Here is a 23,053-nt window from a genome sequence, read left to right on the forward strand (position 1 = left end):
TAATATCCCGCCAAGTCTTTTCACTGCATCTGTGTCATTTGGCCTTTATTCAGGCCACTGGCATTTTTTGCTAGGACTGGTACAGTAGCCTCTACTCTGCCCTCCTACAGTCCTCTGCACAGCAGCTGCCAACGGCCCTCCCAATGTACTTCTGTCCATGTAATTCCTGTCTTATTGACAATCTTTGGATGACTCCACCTTATCTACAAGTCATGTCCAAATCCCTGAGTTGTATAGTCACTGCATACTTCCACAAGGCCATAATGAAAACATTCGAGTCCCTTGAGGGCAACTGCACAGTCTCCTGTCAGGCTCATACCCAGACTGATTCTATTGCTTGAGCACTCTGCCACTTGCTCAGACCCTGTTCATCTACCTCTTACTCGTGCTTTCAGTCACACCTGAAAAGATGCTTCCTCCTGGAAGCTGTCCTCGGTCTTTGGTTGGGTGCCTCTCTGGGACTTAAAACCTTCCTGGCTCCCCTGCAGCATAATGGTCTGGCCACGCTCCTGACCACAATATTAGGAGACTGTGCCCTATTCACCCTTGGACCCCCAGAGCCCAGCACAGGGCTTCACACACATTAGATACCCAATACACACTGGCTGAATGAATAAGTGAAAGTCCCCAATGTCTCAAAACTCCTGTAACATTCTCTCCTTCAGCTTCTGCAGTCCGTGGCTATACTTAGGTCCCTTGTTGGTGCTCCACTGTTGGAATTCCAGGCACCCTTGGTCCTTACTATGGTCCAAACTGGACATTTTTCTCTTCTTCCCCCACTGCAGCCACTGGCCCCATTCTGGTGTCCTTCACCCTGAACTTCACCATCACTAACCTGCACTATACTCAAGACATGGGGCACCCAGCTTCTTCCAAGTTCAACTCCATGGAGAGGATCCTCCAGCAGCAGGTGAGAGCCCCCAGACGACCACCATCAGCCCCGCCACATGCCTGCTTGGGTTGTCCTTCAGCCTTTCTGCTCACACCCCTTTCTTTCCCCACCAGCTCAGGCTTTTGTTCAGTAAGACCACTATCGGGCCCCTCTACGCTGGCTGCAGACTGGCCTCGCTCAGGTGAGACCCCCAGATGGAGGGATGCATTGGGTCCAGTGGATCCTCATGTACTGGCCAGCGGGGCTCAGTTCTTGGGAATGCCTTTGGCATCACTGGCCTCCAGCACCCACCGTAACACCTTCCTGTGTTCTTCACGCCCACGTGGTGGGAATGTTCAGGTCTTAGAAATGAGGTGTCGTGTTTGTCCTTACGGAATCCAGAGATATCATTTGTTTTAGATGAAAGCTTTCCTCTTGGAAGAAGCACTATCTCTTGTCTTCAAGTGTTAAAGTCTTTTTTTTTTAATTTTTTTAATTTTTTATTCAGCATAACAGTATTCATTATTTTTGCACCACACCCAGTGCTCCATGTAATCCGTGCCCTCTACAAACCCACCACCTGGTGCCCCCAACCTCCCACCCCCCACCCCTTCAAAATTCTCAGATCGTTTTTCAGAGTCCATAGTCTCTCATGGTTCACCTCCCCATCCAATTTCCCTCAACTCCCTTCTCCTCTCCATCTCCCCTTGTCCTCCATGCTATTTGTTATGCTCCACAAATAAGTGAAACCATATGAAAATTGACTCTCTCTGCTTGACTTATTTCACTCAGCATAATCTCTTCCAGTCCCGTCCATGTTGCTACAAAAGTTGGGTATTCATCCTTTCTTTTTTTTTTTTTTTACAGCTTTATAAACATATATTTTTGTCCCCAGGGTTACAGGTCTGCGAATCGCCAGGTTTACACACTTCACAGCACTCACCATAGCACATACCCTCCCCAATATCCATAACCCCACCCCCCTCTCCCAACCCCCTCCCCCCATCAACCCTCAGTTTGTTTTGTGAGATTAAGAGTCACTTATGGTTTGTCAAGTGTTAAAGTCTTAACGTGTCTTCTCTTAAAGTGTTTTTTGTTCTTAGTTGCAAGGGGGTTGTCTCAGATGAGCTACCCTTTGGAGAGCCCCTCTGGGCTTGAGCCAGCCCTTTCCATCCCCTCTCAGCCTCCTGCCTTCAGCTCTCTTGCTTTCCACATTTAGAAGAACCCCTCCTCAGTACTCCACATCCCCATGTCCTTCCTTCCCCAGGCTTGAGAAGGGTGGAGCAGCCACTGGAGTGGACATCTTCTGCGCCATCCGCTCTGATTCTGCAGACCCCAGGCTGGACAGGGAGCAGTTGTACTGGGAGCTGAGCCGTGAGACCTATGGCATCACCCAGCTGGGGCACTTCACCCTGGACAGGGACAGCCTCTATGTCAACGGTGAGGGACTGTGCTCCAGGCAGGGTCTCTCTCCTGGGAGAGTTTTGTGTTTCTCTAAAAGGAGCTGTGGTATATCTCCTTCTTCTCTGGTCTTGGTTCAGTCTTCATTCCAATGATATAACCATGGGCTCTAGCCATCTACAGTCTCCTTGCCTGGATGCCTCCTCCCAAACATCCCTCCACTGCCTCATCCCCTCTGCTTTTCCTACAAAGTCCCCATAAATCCTGCCTTTCCCTTAATACTTTATGTTCACCCTGACTCTGGCTCAGCTCCTCTGGCTTTCTCTCTGCAGGTTACACCTATGGAACCATAATACCGACTACTACTAGTGAGTATTCCTGGCCCTGGTTTCCTGGGTCCCATCCCCACTCTGTTCTCCTTTTACCTCCCGTCTTCAGTGAGGGAAAGACCTGGGAGGGCCCCTCACTCCCCACTTCTCCCTCTGGGTTCTGGTGGAGAGTCCCAGCCCAGGGCAAGAGCATCTCACACACAGGCCCGTCCTCCCACCATTCGACCTTCACATGGTTATCCCTCGGATTCTTCTAAAACTCTGCCCTGGCACTCTTCTCTTATCCTTCCACTCACCTCTCTGTCCATTATTCTGAGAGTGTCTCAACATCAGTGTTACACCATTTGTTAGGTTTTTGGTGAACATGTATTGAACTTGGTGCCTTCCGGGCACTGTGCTACATACGTTACATACTGTCTTGATCAGCTCTGGCTGCCAAAGCAAAATACCCAGGCCAGGTGGCTCAGATGACCAACACATATATTCTCACAGGGCTGGAGGCTGGAAGTCCAGATCAAGGTGGCAACAGGGTTGGTTGCTCTGAAACCTCTCTCCTTGGTGAGCAGGTGGCATCTGCTTGCTGCCTCTTGGCATGTCATTCCTTTGCACACACATTCCCAGTGTCCCTCTGTGTCCTAATCTCCTTTTCTTATACCGATAGCAGCCAGACTGGACTAGGGCCCGCCCCAAAAGCCTCATTTTAACCCAGCTACCTCTCTAAAGGCCCTGTGTCCAAATACAGTCACCTACTGAGGTACTAGAGATTAGAGCTTCTTGAATTTGGGTGTGTGTGTATATACAGGAAGGGCAGGAGACACAATTCATCCAAAAACACATGCTCTTTATCCTTTAGTTCTCGCTACAACCATGTGACTCAGCTCCATTTTACAGATGAGTAAACTCGGGCTGGGAGAGGCTGCCAAGCCATACAGCAAATACATAATAGAACCAAGAGTTCCTGTGACTCCAAAAACTCACAGTCTCACTCCTCCATCAGTTAATTTCTTTAAAAAGACATGCTGATTTTTGGTGTACACCTGTTATGTTCAAGTTCATCCCTAGCAAACCCTGGAATGAGGACCTTGTAGCTTTTTCAAGAATTAATTGCCCCTGCATTAGAGGTGTGTTTTTGGAGCCCTCTCAAACTCTCTTCTTGGGTCCATCTCTGGTCTGTTACACCACAGCATCCTCCCTCGCTCCTTCCAACATCACTGGGGGTCTGGGTTCCTCAGGTACAATGACAACCATCTTTTCCCAAATGATAAGAGGAAAAATAAGTTAAAGTCAGTTGGACTGACTGTGTTTTGTTGCTCAGTATCCACTCCTAGGAATAGTTCCTGAAGCATTATAGGATCAATTCAATGTACATGGAGGAAAGACACAAATGGATGGATGGATGGATGGATGGATGGATGGGAGGGAGGGAGGAAGAAGTGATGAAAGGGAGGGAGGACAGAAGATGATGGGCAGATGGAAGGAAGAAAAAATGAATGGAGGGGGAAAAGGAGGAAGGGAAAATGTCTAAATAGATGGAAGGAATAGACATGAGAGAAAGGAAAGATGGATGGATAGATGGAAGAAAAGAAAGCGTGGAGGAAGGAAGCAAGGAGAGGTGGATAGATGGACGAAGGTGGGGATAGAAGGAAGGACAGACAAAAGGATGCATAGAAAGAGGTGTGAATGGAGAAAAAGGAAGGAAAGAAGGAATGAGGCAGGAAGGAATGATGTGTGCAAGGATGTTAGGTGGATGGATGGATGGATGTCATGGGTACATGGATGGGTGGATGGGAGGGTGGGTTGATGGATGGAGACATGGAGGATGGATGGATAGAAGGATGGGTGGTTGGACAGGATGCTAGGTAGACAGATGATAGAAGAAAGGAAGAAGGGATGGAGGGACGGAGAAGAAAAGATGAATAGATGGAAGGAAGAAAGAATGAATGCATGGATGAATAGAAAGGAAGATGGAAGGAAAGAAAGAAGGATGGAAGGAAGGATAGACAGAAGGGAGCTTGGAAGGAGTAGTGAAAAGAAGAGAGGGAGGGGAGAGGTAAGTTTTTCTTCCAAAGGTTTGTCCTGATTATCCATTCTAGAGCCAGGCCATTGGGCCTCTGGTCTCACTTGTATCATATGTTCATTTATTACACTTCCCCTGGGGTCTACTCAGGTCACCCCAACTATTGAACACTGAGCCAGCTGCATGTGTCTCAGCAGGAGCGTGTGTCTTCACAGGGGAGGTCATGAGCAAGCACTCTGGGATTGGAGAACCTGGGTCCAGAACCAGACTCTCCCTCTCCAGTCATGTAACCCTGGGCAGAGGACCATTTCTGTACTGTGGTTCCTCCTCTGTTTCGTGTGGGTGATTCTAGCTCCCAGCTACTTACCCAGGTTTAAAGTTCCATATGTAGTGAGTGATCAGAAAGTATTTGCTTATTTGTTTTATATAATGAATATTTATATAGTGTTTACCCTGTACCCAGCACTGTGCTTAGGCACTTTATAGAATTTGACTTGTTCAAACCTCATTTCAGCTTTTGAATTAGGAATCATTATCTTACAGATGAGTAAATCAAGGTACAGAGAGATTGGTTATAGCTCCTAGTTGGATTTTTTTTTTATGCAATGCATAGAAGTTTGGCATATCTGGGTGTAAGAGAGAGACAGAGAAGAAAAGAGACAGAGGCGCAGAGAGATAAAGAGTTAGAGATGGGGGAGCAGAGAGCATATGGAGGACAATGTGTGGGGTTTTCCCCAGTTCTACATCAGTATGGTAAGTTGGAGCCTTTCCTTTCTGGGAAGAGCAAAGCCACTAGTGTTTCCACAGAGCCCCTCCACTCCTGCACCTGGGTGGGAATACCATCTCCAGCCCCCAAATCATTACACCTGTCCTTACTTGCTGCTGGAGTTGTCCCCATTAACAAGTGACCCTCGGGTTTATGGACGGAGGACAAGAGGCCCTTGGAAGCCCCCTCATGGGTGGATGTTGGGCGCCCCAATGTCCCCATAAGCCTTGGCCCTCTCTGCCCCTGTCACAGCTGGGGAGGTCAGTGAGGAGCCATTCACGCTGAACTTTACCATCGACAACCTGCGCTACTCAGCGGATATGGGCCGCCCTGGTTCCCTCAAGTTCAACATCACAGACAGCCTCATGCAGCACCTGGTAAGAGACCAGCTTTCCCGTGACTCCTCCTCGGGGCTGTCACTGGGTCTGACCACACTAGCCCTCTCCTTCCTCTCCAGCTTGGCCCGTTGTTCCAGAGGAGCAGCCTAGGAGCCCGATATGCAGGCTGCAAAGTCACTTCACTAAGGTGAGAACCCCCCCACCCACCCACCATGACCCCCTGTGGCAGGACAGGATTTCTGACTGTGGGAGCCACTGCCAGTTGTAGCAGACTGTCTTGGAGGGTCCTTGTTGGCATCCATGTCTCCATGTTACATTATTGTTAAAATTGTGACAAAATACATATAGACATAAAATTAGCCATTTCACTATTTTCAAGCATACATTTCAGTGACATCTGTTATGGGCACGATCCTATGCACCCATCATCCTACTCATTCTGAAACTTTTCATCGGGCCATTACTTCCACTTTTCTGGGTTGGTGTGGGTTCCGTGGGGGTTTACAAAGTATTTCTCCAGCTGTGTTCTCAGTCTGCTGTCATCAGTGGTGCAGCTCCCCTGAGGCAGGCGGTGGGCACCATGGTGACAGCACAGGCACTGTCCCTGCACTCATCTAGTGGAGGAAGAAGAATCTAAGTGAAAGAATAAAATATCTGAAATGGTTTCAAATATAGTAAGGTGATGCGAAGCAGAAATGCAGAAAGATGGGAAAGCAGCTTTACCTAGGGCACGGGATAGTTCATGGAGGTGATTTCTGAACAGTGTCCCAGGTGGAAAAGGATTTGGCCTTGAAAACTGGCTGTGAAAACTGTTCCATGTGGAGGAAACAGCATGGGCAAAGGTCCTGAGGTAGGAATGAGCTTGGCATATTCAATGAACAGCAAGGAGGCCGGTGTGGCTGGAACAGAGAGAGAGGGACAGAGAGAAAGTTATGTTTCCAGACAGCAGCAAGGTCCACACCATGTAGAATCTTGGCAGGAATGGATTCTTTTTTAATTGTGATAAAAGACACACAACACACAAAGAAAATTTACCATCTGAATCATTTTTAAGTGTCCAGTTCAGTAGTGTTAAGTGTATTCACATTATTGTGCAACCGGTCTCTAGAACTTGCAAAAACTGAAAGTCTGTACCCATTAAACAATGGCTCCCTGTTTCCCTCTACACCCAGATGTTAGCCATTACCATTCTACTTTCCTTCTCCATGAATCTGACCACTCTGGGTATCTCACACAAGTGAAATCATATGGTATTTGCCTTTTTGTGTCTGTCTTACTTCACTAAACATAAAATCCTCAAGGTCCATCCACATTGTGGCCGGTGTCAGCATTTCCCTCACTTTTAAAGCTGAATCATATTCCATTGTATGGATATATCCTATTTTGTTCATCCATTCAGCAGGACTTTGGTTTTTGCATGGAACAGGCAATGGGCAAGGTGCTGGGAGTTCAGCACAATGGTGGTGGTGGTTCAGCACATGGAGGCCGCTGTCTAGAGGGAACAGGAACAAATAATATAGGTTCACACTGGGGGCCATCAGAGCTGTGATGGGGGAAGCATGGTGTCCTGTGGCAACCAGGATCCTTCCTGACTCTGCCTGGGAGGGCTCTTGGAGAACGAGGAGGTGTCTAAGTTGAGAGCTGATGGATGACCGGGAAATTATCAGAGAGTAAGGAGAGAAGGGGAGAGACCTCCAGACAGAAGGCACTGCATGTGCAAAGATCCTGGGGTGAGAGAGTGTGGCCAGGTGGAAAAACTGTGAATGGTTCAGTAAGGCTGGAACACAGGACGTGAGGTGTGCAGCGCCCACAGGTGAAGAGGTGCCATGTGGGCTGCACTCCCTACACATCAATCTCTCCTTCCTCAGGTCTGTGAAGAATGGTGCCAAAACAAGGGTGGACATCCTCTGCACCTACCGGCAGCCCCCCAGCAGCCCGGATCTGCCTGCCAAGCAGGTGTTCCATGAGCTGAGCCGGCAGACCCGCGGCATTACCCGGCTGGGTCCCTATTCTCTGGACAAGGATAGCCTCTACCTCAATGGTGAGCAGTTCTCAGCACCCTCTCACTGCTTCCATACCCCCATCCCACAGGTCAGGAAACCTAGGAGAAACCTTGAGACAAATTCAGGTGTGAATCTCAACTCTATACTGACCCCTACCCTCCAACAGTCACTCTGTAAGGCTGTCCCTGATCACACCTGTTCTACAGATGAAGACATGGAGGTTCTGAAAAGTTAAGTAATTTGCCCAAGTGGGTGCAGCTAGAGAAGGACGGAGCCAGGCCTGAGCCCCAGCAGTTAGCATCCAACACTGTGCTTGACCCTATGCTTTTAACTCCTGAGAGATCATTCCAGGGGAGGCGTGGGAAAAGAAAATCCCACATTTGTCTTCTCTCCCAGCTTCTTACCCTAGACCAGGGATGGGCTTCTCTCCTGGGTGGGGCCCTAGTGCCAGGAAATGAGGTAGGCACTCTGGACATCTGTGGGGTCCAAGCTTTGGACATGCTTGGCATCTTTCTAGAAGCCAGGAAGGGACAGTGTTTAAGAAGGTGACCACCCCCTCTGGGGTTCTGAGAGGCAGAGCATGGAACGTGGTGAGGTTTATTGGAATAATTCAGCTTCTCTCCTCTCTGTCCCCAGCTTGGAAATGGTATTTGGCAAATCACACTTTCTTATCCCCATTACCACATCAGGTGGACAGGGAGACATCCTGGCCCTTTATGACTCCCATTTGAGCAAAGAGGGAGATGTACAGAGAAGGAAATCAACCTACCCATGCCACTAGTCAGTCTGGGTCTTGATGTTGTGCGTTCACATCTTTTCCCTTCACCTTGGCCCTTGCAGGGGCAAGTTTAGGATATTTCCCCCCTGTAAAATATGCTTCGTTTTGTTCACTCAGCCAGCAGTCCCCAGAATCTGCTATAAGTCAGGCCTTGTGCTTGGCACCAGGGACACAGGCTACATGGGCAACCTGTCCTAATGTGAGCTCCAAAGGGACAGAGATATTTTGTTCAGTGATATATTCTCCAAATGTAATAGAACTTGGCACATAGTAGGTTCTCAATAAATAGTTGTTGGTTGGAGGGATACATTGGAGGGAGGGCGGAAGGGTAGATATTGGGACGGATATATATGTGGGGGAATAAATGTGTGAACATAAATGTGATGAGGGTCTCTTAGGGGCATGTTGGAGAGGTGGATAGGGAAGGGTCATCTCTACCTGGAAGATCAGGAAAACCTTAATGATGGAGATGACATTTGAGTCTGATCTTGGAAAATGCATAGATGCTTCCCTGGTACACAGAGGGAAAGGCCAGCAGGAGCCCCACATGGACAAAGGCATGGAATATCTGGGATTGTGCTGCCATCTCCCCTTACGTGTGACATTTTTGTTTACAGGTTATAATGAACGTGGTCCAGATGAGCCTCCTACAAGTAGGTATCTTTGCAACCAGTACCCGTATCAGCCTCTACCGGTCTTGAGCCAAACTTTTCTCCTCACTAATAAAGGGAGCTTGCCCCAATCTCAGGCTGCTCTCCTGAGTGTGGCCAGGGATCAGTGGGAAGAAGCATGCTGAGTCCTTGGTCTTTTCTGGGCCTGCAGCCATGGCATTGGCTTTCTAAACTTTCCACACCCTTTTGGGTTGGAGGAAGAAATTTGAACAAACATTTCCTATAGGGATGCGGGGTTGAGGTCAGATGATGAGTCCATGCCTCCTGAAAACAAGATCTCTTACAAGGGCCACAGAAGGGGCCTCAATGTCAAGATGCAACTGTGGTGGCCATTCAGTGGTTTGGCCAAATTTGCCTGTTCGTTGTCCAATGGTCCCTTCATCTATCTTTTAATCCATCCATTCTCCCATTCTCAAGTTATCTCTTCTCTCAGACTTCTCCATTCTTCCTTCCCTCTATCCATCTTTTCTTCCTTCTTTCCCTTTGTCCATCCAAACTTTCATCCATTCTTCCTTTCTTCAATTCATCCATCCATCCTTCCTTCCCTCCTTCTCTCTCTTCTTTTATCCACCCATCCATCAATTCATCCACCCATCCTTCTATCTCTCCTTGCATCCATCCATGCTTCATTCCTTCTCTCCTTTGTCCATCCTTCCATCCATCCATCTTTCATTCTTTACTTCTTTCCATCCATCTGTCCATCCATCCAGCCTCTGCCTATTCACTTGTTTGTCTTTTCCTCCTTTTTCCCTTCTATCCATCTCTCCAACTTTTCTTCCTGTGTTTATTCTTTCTTTCTTTTTGACCCTTCATTTGTTCATTATTCTTCTGTCCATCCAGGTATCCCCCCGTCTGTCCACTTTTCTGCCCATTCATCTCCCTGGCCTCTTGCTTAATCTCTCTCTTGTTCGCCTACCCTTACTTTCTTGAGTTTATTTCACTTGTGGGCTCGTTCACCCCTCTGCTCACACAATTCCTCCTTCCCTTACTCTCATTGATGACATACCTGTGAATGCTTGTCCTGGGGCAACCACTGCTAGAGCCCAGGCAAGCTTTAGGGAGTTTCTCCCACTGTGTGGGGACTCTGTTCCTTCCTGATGACTGCCCTTTCCACAGCTCCTGAGGCAGCCACCACATTCCTGCCTCGTTCATCATCACCTACACAACCAGAAGCCACCACAGGTATCTGGGAGATCCCTTTTCCTTCCCAAGAAAAGCTCTGCTCTACCAGTCAGTTGTAAAATTCTGGTGTAGGTCAGTCATGTCAATTGCAAAGATTATACTGACAATTCAGTCTAATGCATACCCTTATGGAGCCACTAGTTTTGTGAGATCAGCAGACCATTATAACAACAATGTGAGATATTTTGGGGAGAGGCACCTAGTATAATTTTGGGGGGAAGTCTTTCTGGAGAAATTTTCAACCAAAATGAGAGTTTAAGAATGAGGAGGTGTCATCCAGGAAAATAGGGGATGAAGAGTTTTCCTGATATAGGAGATTTGATGAGCAAAGTCTCAGTGGCCAGAAACAGCATAGTGTATGGAGAGAATTGAGAGGGATTTGGTTTGCATAAAGCATAAAGCTGAACCTAGAGTTAGATGGATATGTGAAGCTGAAAGGATCACAAGAACCATATTGGGAAGAACCTTGAGTGCCAGGTCAAGAAGTTTGAACTTGACACTGAAGGCCAAAGGAAGCCATGGGTAGTGGTGACTATACTGAGATTTTTTACTTAAGGAAATTTCTTCTAGTTTTCAGTGTAGAGAACATTCTTTAGAGAGGGCATCCAGTAAGTCTGCTGGGGCGTTGGTCCAAGTGAGAGAAGAAAAGGCTTGAGCTGGGAGAGGATAGAGAGGATGTATATGAGGACCATTCTGCAAGTGGTATTGGGGTTACTTGGAGGGGAAGGAGGAGGAGCTGAGCGACATGATGGTTTTGAATTGGGTGACCAGATAATGGGTGGTGGTGCCACTGGAAGAGAAGATGACAGAGTACAATGAATGTAGGACTCTGATTTGGTCTCAGGCCAACTCTCAGTAGTAGCCATCTCTCCCCTCTCTTCTTGTAGCTATGGGATACAACTTGAAGACCCTTACACTCAACTTCACCATCTCGAACCTCCAGTATTCAGTGGACATGAGCAATGGCTCAGCTATGTTCAACTCCACCCAGAGGACCCTGCAGTGCCTGGTGAGACCCTGGTCCCAGAAGTTCCTAGTGGGATCAATTCCACCCAGCCCTTGCCCCACTTTTGTCTCTCCTGTTCATCCTCCTCTCCCTTCTCCCCAGCTTGGATCCTTATTCCAGAAGAGCAGTTTGGGCCCCTTCTACTCAGATTGCAGACTAATCTCCCTCAGGTAGGACTCTTTCTCTGAGCATTTGCCAGTAGTGACCATTTTGGTGACCAACCCTTCCAGTCTTCCCACTGATCTCCCATTTGTTACCCCCCTCCTTGTGATTCCCCATAGTGAGGTTTCAGGACCTACCTTTAGAGTCCCCACATCCCTCTCTCCCCAGACCTGAGAAGGATGGGCCAACCACCCATGTTGATGCCATCTGCACCTACCTCCATGACTCCATGGGCCATGGACTTGACAGAGAGCAGCTTTACTGGGAGCTGTACCAGCTGACCCGTGGTGTCACCCAGATGGGCTTCTATACCCTGGTCCATGACAGCCTCTTCGTCAATGGTGAGTGATTTATAGCAATCATTATTGGTCCCCATTCTACTTTACTTACTCTTTAACAAGTCAGCCCAAGTTCTGATGAGGCAATACCCTCCCCAAGCTCTCCATGGAAAAAGTCTCTCCTGTTATTTTAGGTAAATAGCATGAAATTCTTTGACAAATTAATATAATGGATTCTAATTTGAACTCCGAGTGTCTGACTCATGGGATCTCTTGGGATAGGAGTTCTACAATGTGAGGCCCCTCTATGTCAATGGTTCTAACCTAGAGACAATTCTGCCCCTCGGGAGACACTTGGCAATGACTGGAGACATTTTGGTTGCCACAACTGGGGAAGAGTGCTACCGGCATCTAGTGGCTAGAGCTCAAGGGTGTTGCTAATGTCCTCCAACGAACAGGAGATCCTCGCCACCAAGACTTACATAGCCCCAAATATCAGTAGTTCTGAGGATGAGAAACCCTGCTCTCCATGGTCCCATGGTTCCTAGATGGGCACCAGACCAACTAATCATATTTCACTACAATTGTTTAATTATCCAACTCTATGAAATTAAGGTCTTGTAATGTGTCACTACAGCCTCAGTTCTTTAGTTAGTATATCCTCATACACAGTGAATGAGGAAATGAGTGAACCATTGGGAGAAGAGTATCTCAGCCCCATATTTGAGGATCTACTGAAGTTTACATTCACCCCTTCAACAAACACATTTACATTACCATTCTGTCCCAAGCCATGTGCTGGGTACAGGGATAGAACACACAAGTTCTCTCCCTGAAAAATCTCATAACCAAGAGGACTGAATATTACTTAGGGACACACCAAAAAGGCAGAGACACTGTTCTTAACAGGGTGCCATGGAAACACAGAGGGGGAACAATTCAGGGAAGGCTTCCTAGAAGATATTATGTACCCAGTACTGTACTAGGCCCTGGAACATGGCAAGAACAAGACAGAGAGATCCCTGCTGTCCTGGAGTTCCATCTCATTGGGGTTCTGAAACATGAGTAGGAGTTTTCCAGGAAAAGCAGAGGATTAAAGAACATTCCAGGAAGTGGGAATTGCATAAGTGCAATAGAAAAACCTCACCCTGGGAGAATCCCTGTAAAATTCCAGTTTTCCCCATTGTGGGGTGACTTTCCATTTGGAAGTCCCCAGCATGTGGGCCTAAGTTTGGGTGACTCTGACAGTTGGCACTATGCCTCTCTCTGTGCTAATGGCTAAGAGTCTCCAATGGTCTTCTCCTCCTCTCGTTGGCTCCAGGCTATACACCCCAGAGTTTATCTACCCAAAGGGAGTATCAGCTAGATTTCCGCATCATCAACTGGAACCTCAGCAACCCAGACCCCACATCCTTGGAGTACACAGCCCTATGGAGGGACATCCAGGACAAGGTAGTGTCTCTCTCACCAGTCCTGTCTCTCCTTGCCCTGGGTGCCCCTGTCATTCCTCTGATTCACATATATTAAGTGATTATTTCAATTTTGCCCTTTGCCTATGTGTTTTGAGTTCTCTCAATTTCCAAAGGTGGTGCTCTGGCTGCCTTCCCCATTTTCCAGATGGGCAAACTGAGGCTCAGAAGGGGGAGTGGTGTGCCTAAGGTCACACAGCCAGGATACAAACTCAGAGCTCCTTTGCTCCAAGGCCTGTGTTCTTTCACTGGCTCCAGTAGCCCCCTCCAGCCCCAGGAGGCCTCCATCTCACCCACTGTCCCCACCCTTTATTCTAGGTCACCAAACTCTACAGAGGCAGCCAGCTACAAGATATATTCCACTCCTGCCTGGTCACCAATTTGACGTAAGTTGAGGAGGTTGGAAGCGCTGGCTGAGCTGGCAGCTTGCGGCTCTGAGCTTCCATCCTGGCACAGTCTTTGAGATGAAAGTCACTGACAAGCTCTCCATGCTCCCCCACGTCCCTGTCAGCCATTCCTACCATCTCCTTCCATAGGACTTTGAGGAGGGGTAAGGGAGGGATTAACCTCATGGGGCCACCAACACTAGCATCCACCACCTTCTCCTCTTTGAGATACTTTCAACAAAGATCAGCCCAATAATAACATTTCCCATGGCCCTACCCCTGCTGAGCACTTTCATTGCATGGTCATCTCATGGGATTCTCATACAGCTCCTGTGAGATGGATACTATTGTGATCATCCCCATTGTTCAGATGGGGAAGCTGAGGCTTGGAGAAGAAAAGTAAACAGCTCAAGAATTGCCCAAATTTGGTTGGAACCCAGGTCTGTGAAGAATGGGTGGAAGAACTGAGACACTGGGGAACAGGAGATCATGGGACACAGAGCCAACTTTGAGTGTTTCCAGACTTCAGTTCTTTTGTCTTTAAGATGGGGATAATCATAATGATACCTTCCACCAGAGTGATGGTGAGGGAATGTTTAAGTCACTTCCTAGAGGTGCTCCGTAGATGTTCATTATTTATATAGTTATTTGTTCTATTCCCAACTCATGGAAACCTTGTGTTTTTGGTCAGGGTGTCTTCTCTAGCCTGGGAGATAGTCTCTCACCTCTTGCCTTTAGGTCTTTGAGCCTATTAAACAAGAACTCAGGAGACACTGCTCGTGTTGAGTGATGGCTGAGTTCCATGGTCTCTGTCTCTAGGTTGGGCTCCATGTTGGTCACTGTCCAGGTACTGTTCTCTTCCAATGTGGACCCCAGCGTGGTGAAGAAAGTCTTTCTGGACAAGACCCTGATTGTCTCATCCCACTGGCTAGGGGCCACCTATCAGCTAACGGACCTGCATGTGACAGGTGCATGACTGGGGGTTGATTTCATGGCTTGAAGAGATGGGGTTATGAGGAAGGAAGGACGGGGCTTCTCAGGAGCAGTAGAATAGATGGAGGCTCTGGAGGGGAAAGGGGGACTTTCTGGAGGCCCATGTTGATGACTCGTGACATTGGATCATCCAACAGGAAGTAGGAAAAAAACATGCAGAAATCGCACCCAAGGAAATGATTATTTTTACTCAAATCTTTCCAAACCAAAATGTGGAGTATCCTGAGTTCTTTTCTTAGGCCCTCTGGCTATGACTCATACATTGATTGATTGAAGGACACATTCATGTCATGAAAGTAAATAGGCACTGATGATGCACTGTGGAAACTGCTACAATCAGAGAATTTCAAGAACCTGAGGGAACCCCAAGGAGGGACACACAGCCCATCTTGGAAAGTTTTCTGGAGGAAGTAATGAGCAAACTGAGATGTGATGGTGAACATGACCTAGCCAATGGGAAGAGTTAGGGAGTCGAGTTACATGTGTTTATATCCTAGAAGACAGAATATTTGGGGAGGCTCTAAAGAGTTTGGTGTGGCTGGAGCAAACACTTTGACATGGGAGAAGTGGTGGGTAAAGCTATAGAAGCAGGCAGGGACTTTCTTGGGCACTGGAATGGTTTGCAGAGAAACGTAACAGAATTCTGCTTTAGAAAGCTCATCCTCTGGGTGTTGTATAGAGAGTGGATTGGGAAGGGGAGAAGACTAGAGGCAGCAAGACACATTAGGAACTTAGGTCAACAAAGGTGTATGACAGATGTCCCCTAGGGTGATCAGCACCTGCACTTGCCTTCTGTGCCCCAGAAGAGCCCAATCTCCTCATCCCCACATACTAGTGAGCTCTCATAATGCTTGGGGGAGAGTTGGTGGATAGAGAGATCAATGGATACAAAGTGGCTGGGTGGATAGAGGGCCTTATGCAAAACATCTTTAAAAATCCAACTCCGGTCACATTGCCAGGAATAAGTAGATTAGCTGGAATGACTTTTTCGCTAAAATCTTCACCTGATTGGGACTTTTATACCTTCTTTTTATTATAGAAGTGGAGCCATCAGCTCATCTACCCACAGACATACCAACAAGCAGTCCCAGCCCTGAGCACTTCCAGCTGAATTTCACTGTCACCAACCTACTCTATTCCCAGGACATAGCCCAGCCAGGCACCACCAAACACCGGCAGAACAAGAGAAGTATTGAGAATGCGGTGAGAATCCACTCCATTCCCATGTAGAGACAGACCTATGGACACTGGGTAGTCAGAGGGTGATTTTTCATAACAATTTCATAACAATTCATGAAGATAGGTTCTTATGCCCATTTACAAATTAAGAAACAGGCCCAGAGAGTTTCAGTAGCTAGTCCAGGGTCCTGTAGCTAAGTCATACTCTGGAATGGGATGTCCTTTGGTACACTTATCTGGGCTAGTGTTTGTTGAGATAAGAAAAAATAGATGGGAAAAAATAGAAGGGAAGTATGCTCAGTGGCTAAAAATTCTCCTGCCACTTGGCCTGGGATGGTAATCAAGGGAACATTGTCCTATCTTTCAGCTCAACCAGGTCTTCCGAAACAGCAGCATCAAGAGTTTTTTCTCTGGCTGTCAAGTTTTAGCATTCAGGTGAGTTCCAGCTCAGGATCTAATCATTCTGGAGACTCCTGAAGTCCTTTAAGTAAAAGCGTCCCCATTGTCATGGTCCCAGTTCTAGCTCTTATGGAAGATAGCCCTGGGAGTATTGAACTGTTACCTAAAAACCAACTTATTCCTAAACCAGTGAACCCAACTGGCTCAGAAATTCAAGAAAGCCAGAGTAGACTTCAGCAGACCTGGAGGCACCTGATGTTGGGCCATGGGATGTGGAGTAGAGCATCCATGCCTTAAGAAATTAGCCATTGAAGTCAGGATCCATAGAAGATGGGGGTGGCTAGAACCAGATGACTTAGAATCCAGCAGTCGGACTGTGCTGCTCAGGAGTGTAGCCACTAGTCAAAAGAGCCGATCCAAACTTCTCATATATCTACTGAGATAGGATCACATAGAAAATGGACCCCTTTGAAGTGCTCAATTTAGTGCTTTATTTGTAGAGTAGTACAATCATCCCACTATCTAATGGTGGAATTTTTAAAAATTATGTTCAGTTAGCCACCGACTAGTACATCATTAGTTTTTGATGTAGATGTGATGCAGGGTGTGGAATGTTCTTTTAAAAAAATCCTGTCCCCATTAGCAGTTGCTTCCTACTCTTCCCTTAATCCACATCCCCTAGCAAACAATAATCTACTTTCTGTCTGTCTGGATTTGCCTATTCTGAACATCCCATATTAATGGATTCAAAAACTACGGGGCCTTTTGTGACCAACTTCTTTCCCTGAGCATAATGTTTTCAAGATCCATCCATGTTGTAACACGTATAAGTACTTCATTCCTTTTTTTATGACTAAATAATATCTGTTGTTTAGCTCTACTACTTTAAAAAACTTTTATTTAAATTCAGTTTAATTAACATACACTGTATTATCAGTTTAAGAGGTAGAATTTCGTGATTCATGAGTTGCACGTAACACCCAGTGCTCATTGCATCACATGCCCTCCTTCATGCCCATCCCCCAGTTACCCCATCCCCTGCCCCAGCAACCCTCAGTTTGTCTCCTGGAGTTAAGAGTCCCTTACGGAGGCAAACCTTAAGGAGGTAAACCACTTTGCATTTATCCATTCATTCACTGATGAACCTTGGGTTATCTCCACTTTTTTGTCTACTATGAATAATGTTGCTATGATCATTTTTCTGTAAGTTTTTGCATCAGCTTGTGTTTTCAGTTCTCTTGGGCATGTACATAGGACTGGTATTGTATGGTCATATGGTAATTCCAGGCTAACATTAGAGGAACTACTGAACTGTTTGCCACAGAGGTTCTACCATTTCCCACTCCCATAAGCAATGTATGAGTTCCAAACTATCCCGATCCTCACCAACAATTGTTATTATCCCTTTTTTTACTACAGTCATCCCAGTGGATGTGAAATGGTATCTCACTGTTGTTCCAATTTGCATTTTCCTAACAATTAGTGATGTTGAACTTTTAAAAAAATTTTTTTTATTTTTTTTATTTCTTTTCAGTGTACCAGAATTCATTGTATGCACCACACCCAGTGCTCCATGCAATACCTGACCTCCATAATACCCACCACCAGGCTCACCCAACCTCCCACCCCCTGCCCCATCAAAACCCTCAGATTGTTTTTCAGAGTCCATAGTCTCTCATGGTTCATCCCCCCCCCCAATTTCCCCCAACTCCCTTCTCCTCTCCATCTCCCCATGTCCCCCGTGTTATTTCCTATGCTCCACAAATAAGTGAAACCATATGATAATTGACTCTCTCTGCTTGACTTATTTCACTCAGCATCATCTCTTCCAGTCCCGTCCATGTTGATACAAAAGTTGGGGATTCATCCTTTCTGATGGAGGCATAATACTGCATAGTGTATATGGACCACAGCTTCCTTATCCATTCATCCGTTGAAGGGCATCTTGGTTCTTTCCACAGTTTGGCGACCATGGCCATTGCTGCTATGAACATTGGGGTACAGATGGCCCTTCTTTTCACTACATCTGTATCTTTGGGGTAAATACCCAGTAGTGCAATTGCAGGGTCATAGGGAAGCTCTATTTTTAATTTCTTGAGGAATCTCCACACTGTTTTCCAAAGTGGCTGCACCAGCTTGCATTCCCACCAACAGTGGAAGAGGGGTCCCCTTTCTCCACATCCTCTCCAACACACATTGTATACTGTCTTGTTAATTTTGGCCACAAATCAAAACCACATTGAGATACCACCTTACACCAGTTAGAATGGCCAAAATTAACAAGACAGTAAACATTTTTTTTTTTAGTTCCGATTGGTCATTTCCTATCTTCTTTGCAGAAATTTCTATTTAAATCCTTTTCCCAGTTTTACACTGATTTTTTTTATTGTTGAGTTATCACCATTTTTGTGTGTTCTGGATACTAGATCTTTGTCAGATATATGATTTGTAAATATGTTCTTCTATTTGTCACGTTGCCTTTTCACCTTCTAGGTACTACCCTTTGAAACACATCTTTAATTTTAATTTCATCTTTAATTTTGATGACTCTCAATTTATCAATTTTTTCTTTGGTTGTTTGTGATTTTAGTCCCAAATCAAAGAAACCATTGCCTAATCCAAATTCACAAAGATTTACACCCAGCATTTTTTTTCCTAAGAGTTTTATAACTTTATCTCTTATATTTAGGCATTTGATTTATTTTGCTAATTTTTGTCTGTGTTGTGAGGTGTGAGTCCAACTTCATTCTTTAGTTTGTGGATATTTAATTGTATCAGTACCGATTTGTTAACTAGGCTATTCCTTCCCTGTTATCTCGGCACCCTTGTTGAAAATCAGTTGTCCATGATTGCATTAGTTTATTTTATGGGTTTTCAAGGACAGTATTTAATGATTCATCAGTTGCATATAACACCCAGTGCTCATTACATCAAGTGTCCTCCTTAATGCCCATCATCCATTTACCTGATCCCCCCACCCACCCACTTCCCCTTATTTTTTATTTTTTTGGAAGGACACACTTTCAGAGTTTTCAGCCATTTTTTCTGACATCCTATTTTTTTCTTAACTAACAGATCCTCAGATTGTTACAAGCCTTTGGTTAATTTCTAGACTTCTGAAAAAGTTAATTTCTAGACTTCTTGCCAGTGTTCTCAATGATTTTATGGATTTTTGGAAGTCCTTACAGCAAACATTTCAAAAATGTTCTCCCATGGCTTTTTATTTATAACCTAATTAAATTAAACAAAATGAGACATTCATTTCCTCACCCACACTAGCATATTTTAAGTGCTCAACAACAAATGGGGCTAATAATGACTGTATTTTGACATTGCAGACACCAACGTTTGTATCATTGCAGAAGGTTCTTTTGGACAGGACCTAGAAGCAGGGAACCTGAAGCAAAGTAGAATTCAAGGTAGTCTTGTTCATCCCTTTTGCCCTTCCAGGTCTGTTCCACACAGCAGCCACACTGGGGTGGAGTCACTGTGTAACTTTTCACCATTGGTTCGGAAACTGGACAGAGTTGCCATTTATTTGGAGTTCCTGAGGCTGACCAATAATGGCACCCAGCTGCAGAACTTTACCCTGGACAGAAACAGTGTCCTTGTGGATGGTAAGGCTTCTTGGTCATTGGGGCAGGAGTTTAGGGGTCCAACCTCCACATGTGGGGTCTTTCCTGGGAATCTAGAGACCTGGGGTTGAGTCAGCATTAAACTTTTTTAGGCTTATGGGAGGTGGCATATTCCCCCCAGGCTTTATCTACCATTGAGGGAGAGGAAGGGATACCCAGCGGGATATTAAAGACACTTGCTTTCTCAGAGATAGCTCTGTGACCTCAGGTGGGTCACTTCACCTCTCTGGAATTCTGTTTCTCATCCCTGTACTAAAAGTCACTTGGCCAGTGGTCAGTGGGGGATTCTAGCTCTGAGCTGCATATGAATTAGCCTTTTCTCCAAGACAGGCTGTATAAAAAGATGACCTGTGTAAGAATGGACCTGACTTGGCCCATAGGCTGTAGTTTGCCAAGTTCTGCTCTGGATCAGCACCATGCAGTAGAACTTTCTGCAATAATGGAATGTTCTCTATCTGTGCTGTCCAGCACAATGGTTGCATGTGACTATTGTATACTTAAAATCTGGCTATTGTGACTGGCTTTTATAGTTACTGATTTTTAATGTTACCAAGGTAACAGATTTTTAAATTTGAGTTGATTAAAATTATTTTTAATTTAAGAAGCTACTTGTAGCTGCTCCGTATTGGACAGCACATCTGTAAAAAGTTGTCTGGGGAGGGGCCGTCCAGTAGGGTGACCTGAAACTCTCTCCCATGTCCAGTGGGTGCTATGTGTCCCTACCTTCATGGGGTTTATGCTGCAGTTACAATGACAAGAATAGGCAATTGGGAAGTATTAATTATTTGGTGTGAAATAAATCATACTTGGAAGTGGTCATCACAGAAGCCTTCCTGGAAAAAACTTACATTATAGGTGAATCCTAGAAAATGAGTATAAAACAACTTAGTAAAGGAGAAGGGGTGAATGTGTTTCTGGGCAGGGAAGAGAGCTTTTGAGTGGGAATTTACAAATTTAGAGACATCTCTTGGTCTTGCCAGCTATGATAACCCATTCTCCCCAAAACCATCATAAGATGGCCCAGCTCAATTTCAGCCCTCCTTGCCCAGAGGTATGAATTTGATTAATTTATTATGCTCCTTGGATTATGTAGCAAAGTGTCCTCATTTTTTAGAGAAAAATGGGTGAACATTATGATTTCTACTTCAACATTTCAGGGAAAATATGAATGAAGCAAGGGTGGCAAGTGCTAACAATTTATACATTGGATGAAATATTGTTTTAATTGGGTAAAATATGCATTGTTAAATCTAGATGATGTATGTTTGTGATATTCTGTTTTTCTGTGTATTTGAAAAGTCTTATTTAAAAAGCATAAAAACAAAATTTAAAAAGCACAAAACACGCTCACATGCATTCTCCATTTCATTCATTTCCAGGGTATTCTCCCAACAGAAATGATGTCTTGACTGAGAATTCTGGTAAGTCTCAAAGAAGTCCCAGCCCAGGATGGGGAAGGAATGTCTTGATGCTGTACTTAACGAAAACCATGTGCCCAGAGTCTTGATAATGGTGAAAGCTGGACAACCCATGTCAGGGACTGTTAGGCACAGTGCAGGGAAAGCAGGAGCTTCTAGGGGAATGACAGGAGGTGACTCACACCAGCACTTGTCTCCCCAGACCTCCCCTACTGGGCCATCATCCTTATCTGCTTGGCAGGACTCCTGGTACTCATCACATGCCTGATCTGCTGCTTCCTGGTAAGTAAGGAGGGTTGCTTGTCTTTTTACTATTAGGTTGTAAGAGTTCTTTATGCTTTATAAATATATTTCCTTTGCTGGGAATATGTTTTGTGAATTTCTCTCATAGTTTGTGTGTGTTTTGCTTTTTCCTTTTTTTAAAAAATATTTTATTTATTTATTTGACAGACAGAGATCACAAGTAGGCAGAGAGGCAGGCAGAGAGAGAGGAGGAAGCAGGCTCCCTGCAGAGCAGAGAGCCCGATGCGGGGCTCGATCTCAGGACCCTGGGATCATGATCTGAACCAAAGGCAGAGGCTTTAACCCACTGAGCCACCCAGGCGCCCCTGCTTTTTCCTTTTTTAAAGAATTTTTTAAAGATTTATTTATTTGAGAGAGAGGGAATGAGCAGACAGAGGGGAAGAGGGAGACAGAGAGAGAGAGACTCCTCAAGCAGACTCCCCAAAGAGCATGGAGCCTGACAGGGGGCTCCATCCCAGGACCCTGAGATCATGACCTGAGCTGAAGTCAAGAGTCGGCCTCTTAACTGACTGAGTCACCCAGTGCCCCTTGCTTTTTCCTTCTTTTAAACAACATAAGTCTTAAGGAAACATAAGTGAAAGTCATAATGAGATACTATGACACATGAGGATGGCTAAAATTGAAAAGATTGACTCTGACAAATGGTGATAAAGATGAGGAACTACTAGAACTCTCAGAGAATGCTGTTGAGAAATAGCTTAGATGCATTTTTAAAGGTTGCATATACCTACCCAGCCATTCCACTCCTAAGAATTCATGCAAGAGAAATAACATTAAATTAAATTAAATTAAATAGTTAAATTAAAATTAGAATAGCCTAGAATCTATACAAAGACTTGTATACAAATGTTCATAATAACTTTATTTTACCAGCCAAAAACTGAAAATAACCCAGAGGTCCGTCAACAGATGAATGGATCAACAAACCCTGGTCTAGCCCCACAGTGGAATACTAATTCAGGAATAAAAAGGAATGAATGACAAATACATGCACTGACATGCATAAATCTCAAAATAATAATGTGGAGTGAAGGAAGCTAGATAACAATGAGTACATAGTGTATGATCCTGTTTATAAACAAATTACAGAAGACAAGCTAATCTACAGGGATATCAATCAGATCAGTGGCTCCCTGGGAAGGAGAAAGTTTTTGCAAATGGCAGGGAAGGAGGAATTACAAAGGAGCAAGAGGATGACTTTGGGGGATGACGAGCTTTCCTTGTCTTGATTGTGGTGATGGTTCACAAAGTTATAATCAAAACTTGTCAAATCATTTGCTTTACATGCATACAGCTCATTGTACACCAGTTAAACCTCAGTTAAGTAGAGGGTGCCTGTGTGGAGGGAGGGAAGGAGAGGATATGAATGGGGTATCAGAGAAAAGGGTAGAAAAACAGAGTTGAAGGGAAGAGAGAAGAGAAAGAGATAAAAGGACGAGGCATGCCTGAGAGAAAATGAAGTAGAAAAA

General features: G+C 45.4%; 1 protein-coding gene across 8 annotated transcripts in view; it reads left to right on the forward strand.

Annotated features, from left to right (window-relative positions):
• MUC16 (mucin 16, cell surface associated) overlaps nucleotides 1-23,053 on the forward strand; it is a 121,251-nt gene that overhangs the window by 96,500 nt on the left and 1,698 nt on the right. For all 8 annotated transcript variants that reach the window (XM_047703669.1, XM_047703695.1, XM_047703677.1 and 5 more), the window contains 20 exons: nucleotides 786-910; nucleotides 1,006-1,073; nucleotides 2,139-2,311; nucleotides 2,605-2,640; nucleotides 5,637-5,761; nucleotides 5,842-5,909; nucleotides 7,591-7,763; nucleotides 9,121-9,156; nucleotides 10,291-10,356; nucleotides 11,244-11,365; nucleotides 11,465-11,532; nucleotides 11,693-11,865; nucleotides 13,124-13,254; nucleotides 13,590-13,657; nucleotides 14,477-14,625; nucleotides 15,690-15,853; nucleotides 16,197-16,264; nucleotides 19,679-19,845; nucleotides 21,243-21,284; nucleotides 21,484-21,563. In XM_047703669.1, coding sequence (XP_047559625.1) covers nucleotides 786-910; nucleotides 1,006-1,073; nucleotides 2,139-2,311; nucleotides 2,605-2,640; nucleotides 5,637-5,761; nucleotides 5,842-5,909; nucleotides 7,591-7,763; nucleotides 9,121-9,156; nucleotides 10,291-10,356; nucleotides 11,244-11,365; nucleotides 11,465-11,532; nucleotides 11,693-11,865; nucleotides 13,124-13,254; nucleotides 13,590-13,657; nucleotides 14,477-14,625; nucleotides 15,690-15,853; nucleotides 16,197-16,264; nucleotides 19,679-19,845; nucleotides 21,243-21,284; nucleotides 21,484-21,563 — 2,102 coding nt within the window. The remainder of the gene's footprint in view (nucleotides 1-785; nucleotides 911-1,005; nucleotides 1,074-2,138; nucleotides 2,312-2,604; nucleotides 2,641-5,636; nucleotides 5,762-5,841; nucleotides 5,910-7,590; nucleotides 7,764-9,120; nucleotides 9,157-10,290; nucleotides 10,357-11,243; nucleotides 11,366-11,464; nucleotides 11,533-11,692; nucleotides 11,866-13,123; nucleotides 13,255-13,589; nucleotides 13,658-14,476; nucleotides 14,626-15,689; nucleotides 15,854-16,196; nucleotides 16,265-19,678; nucleotides 19,846-21,242; nucleotides 21,285-21,483; nucleotides 21,564-23,053) is intronic.

This window comes from Lutra lutra, chromosome 1 (assembly GCF_902655055.1).
Source record: "Lutra lutra chromosome 1, mLutLut1.2, whole genome shotgun sequence".
NCBI classification, from domain to species: Eukaryota; Metazoa; Chordata; class Mammalia; order Carnivora; family Mustelidae; genus Lutra; species Lutra lutra.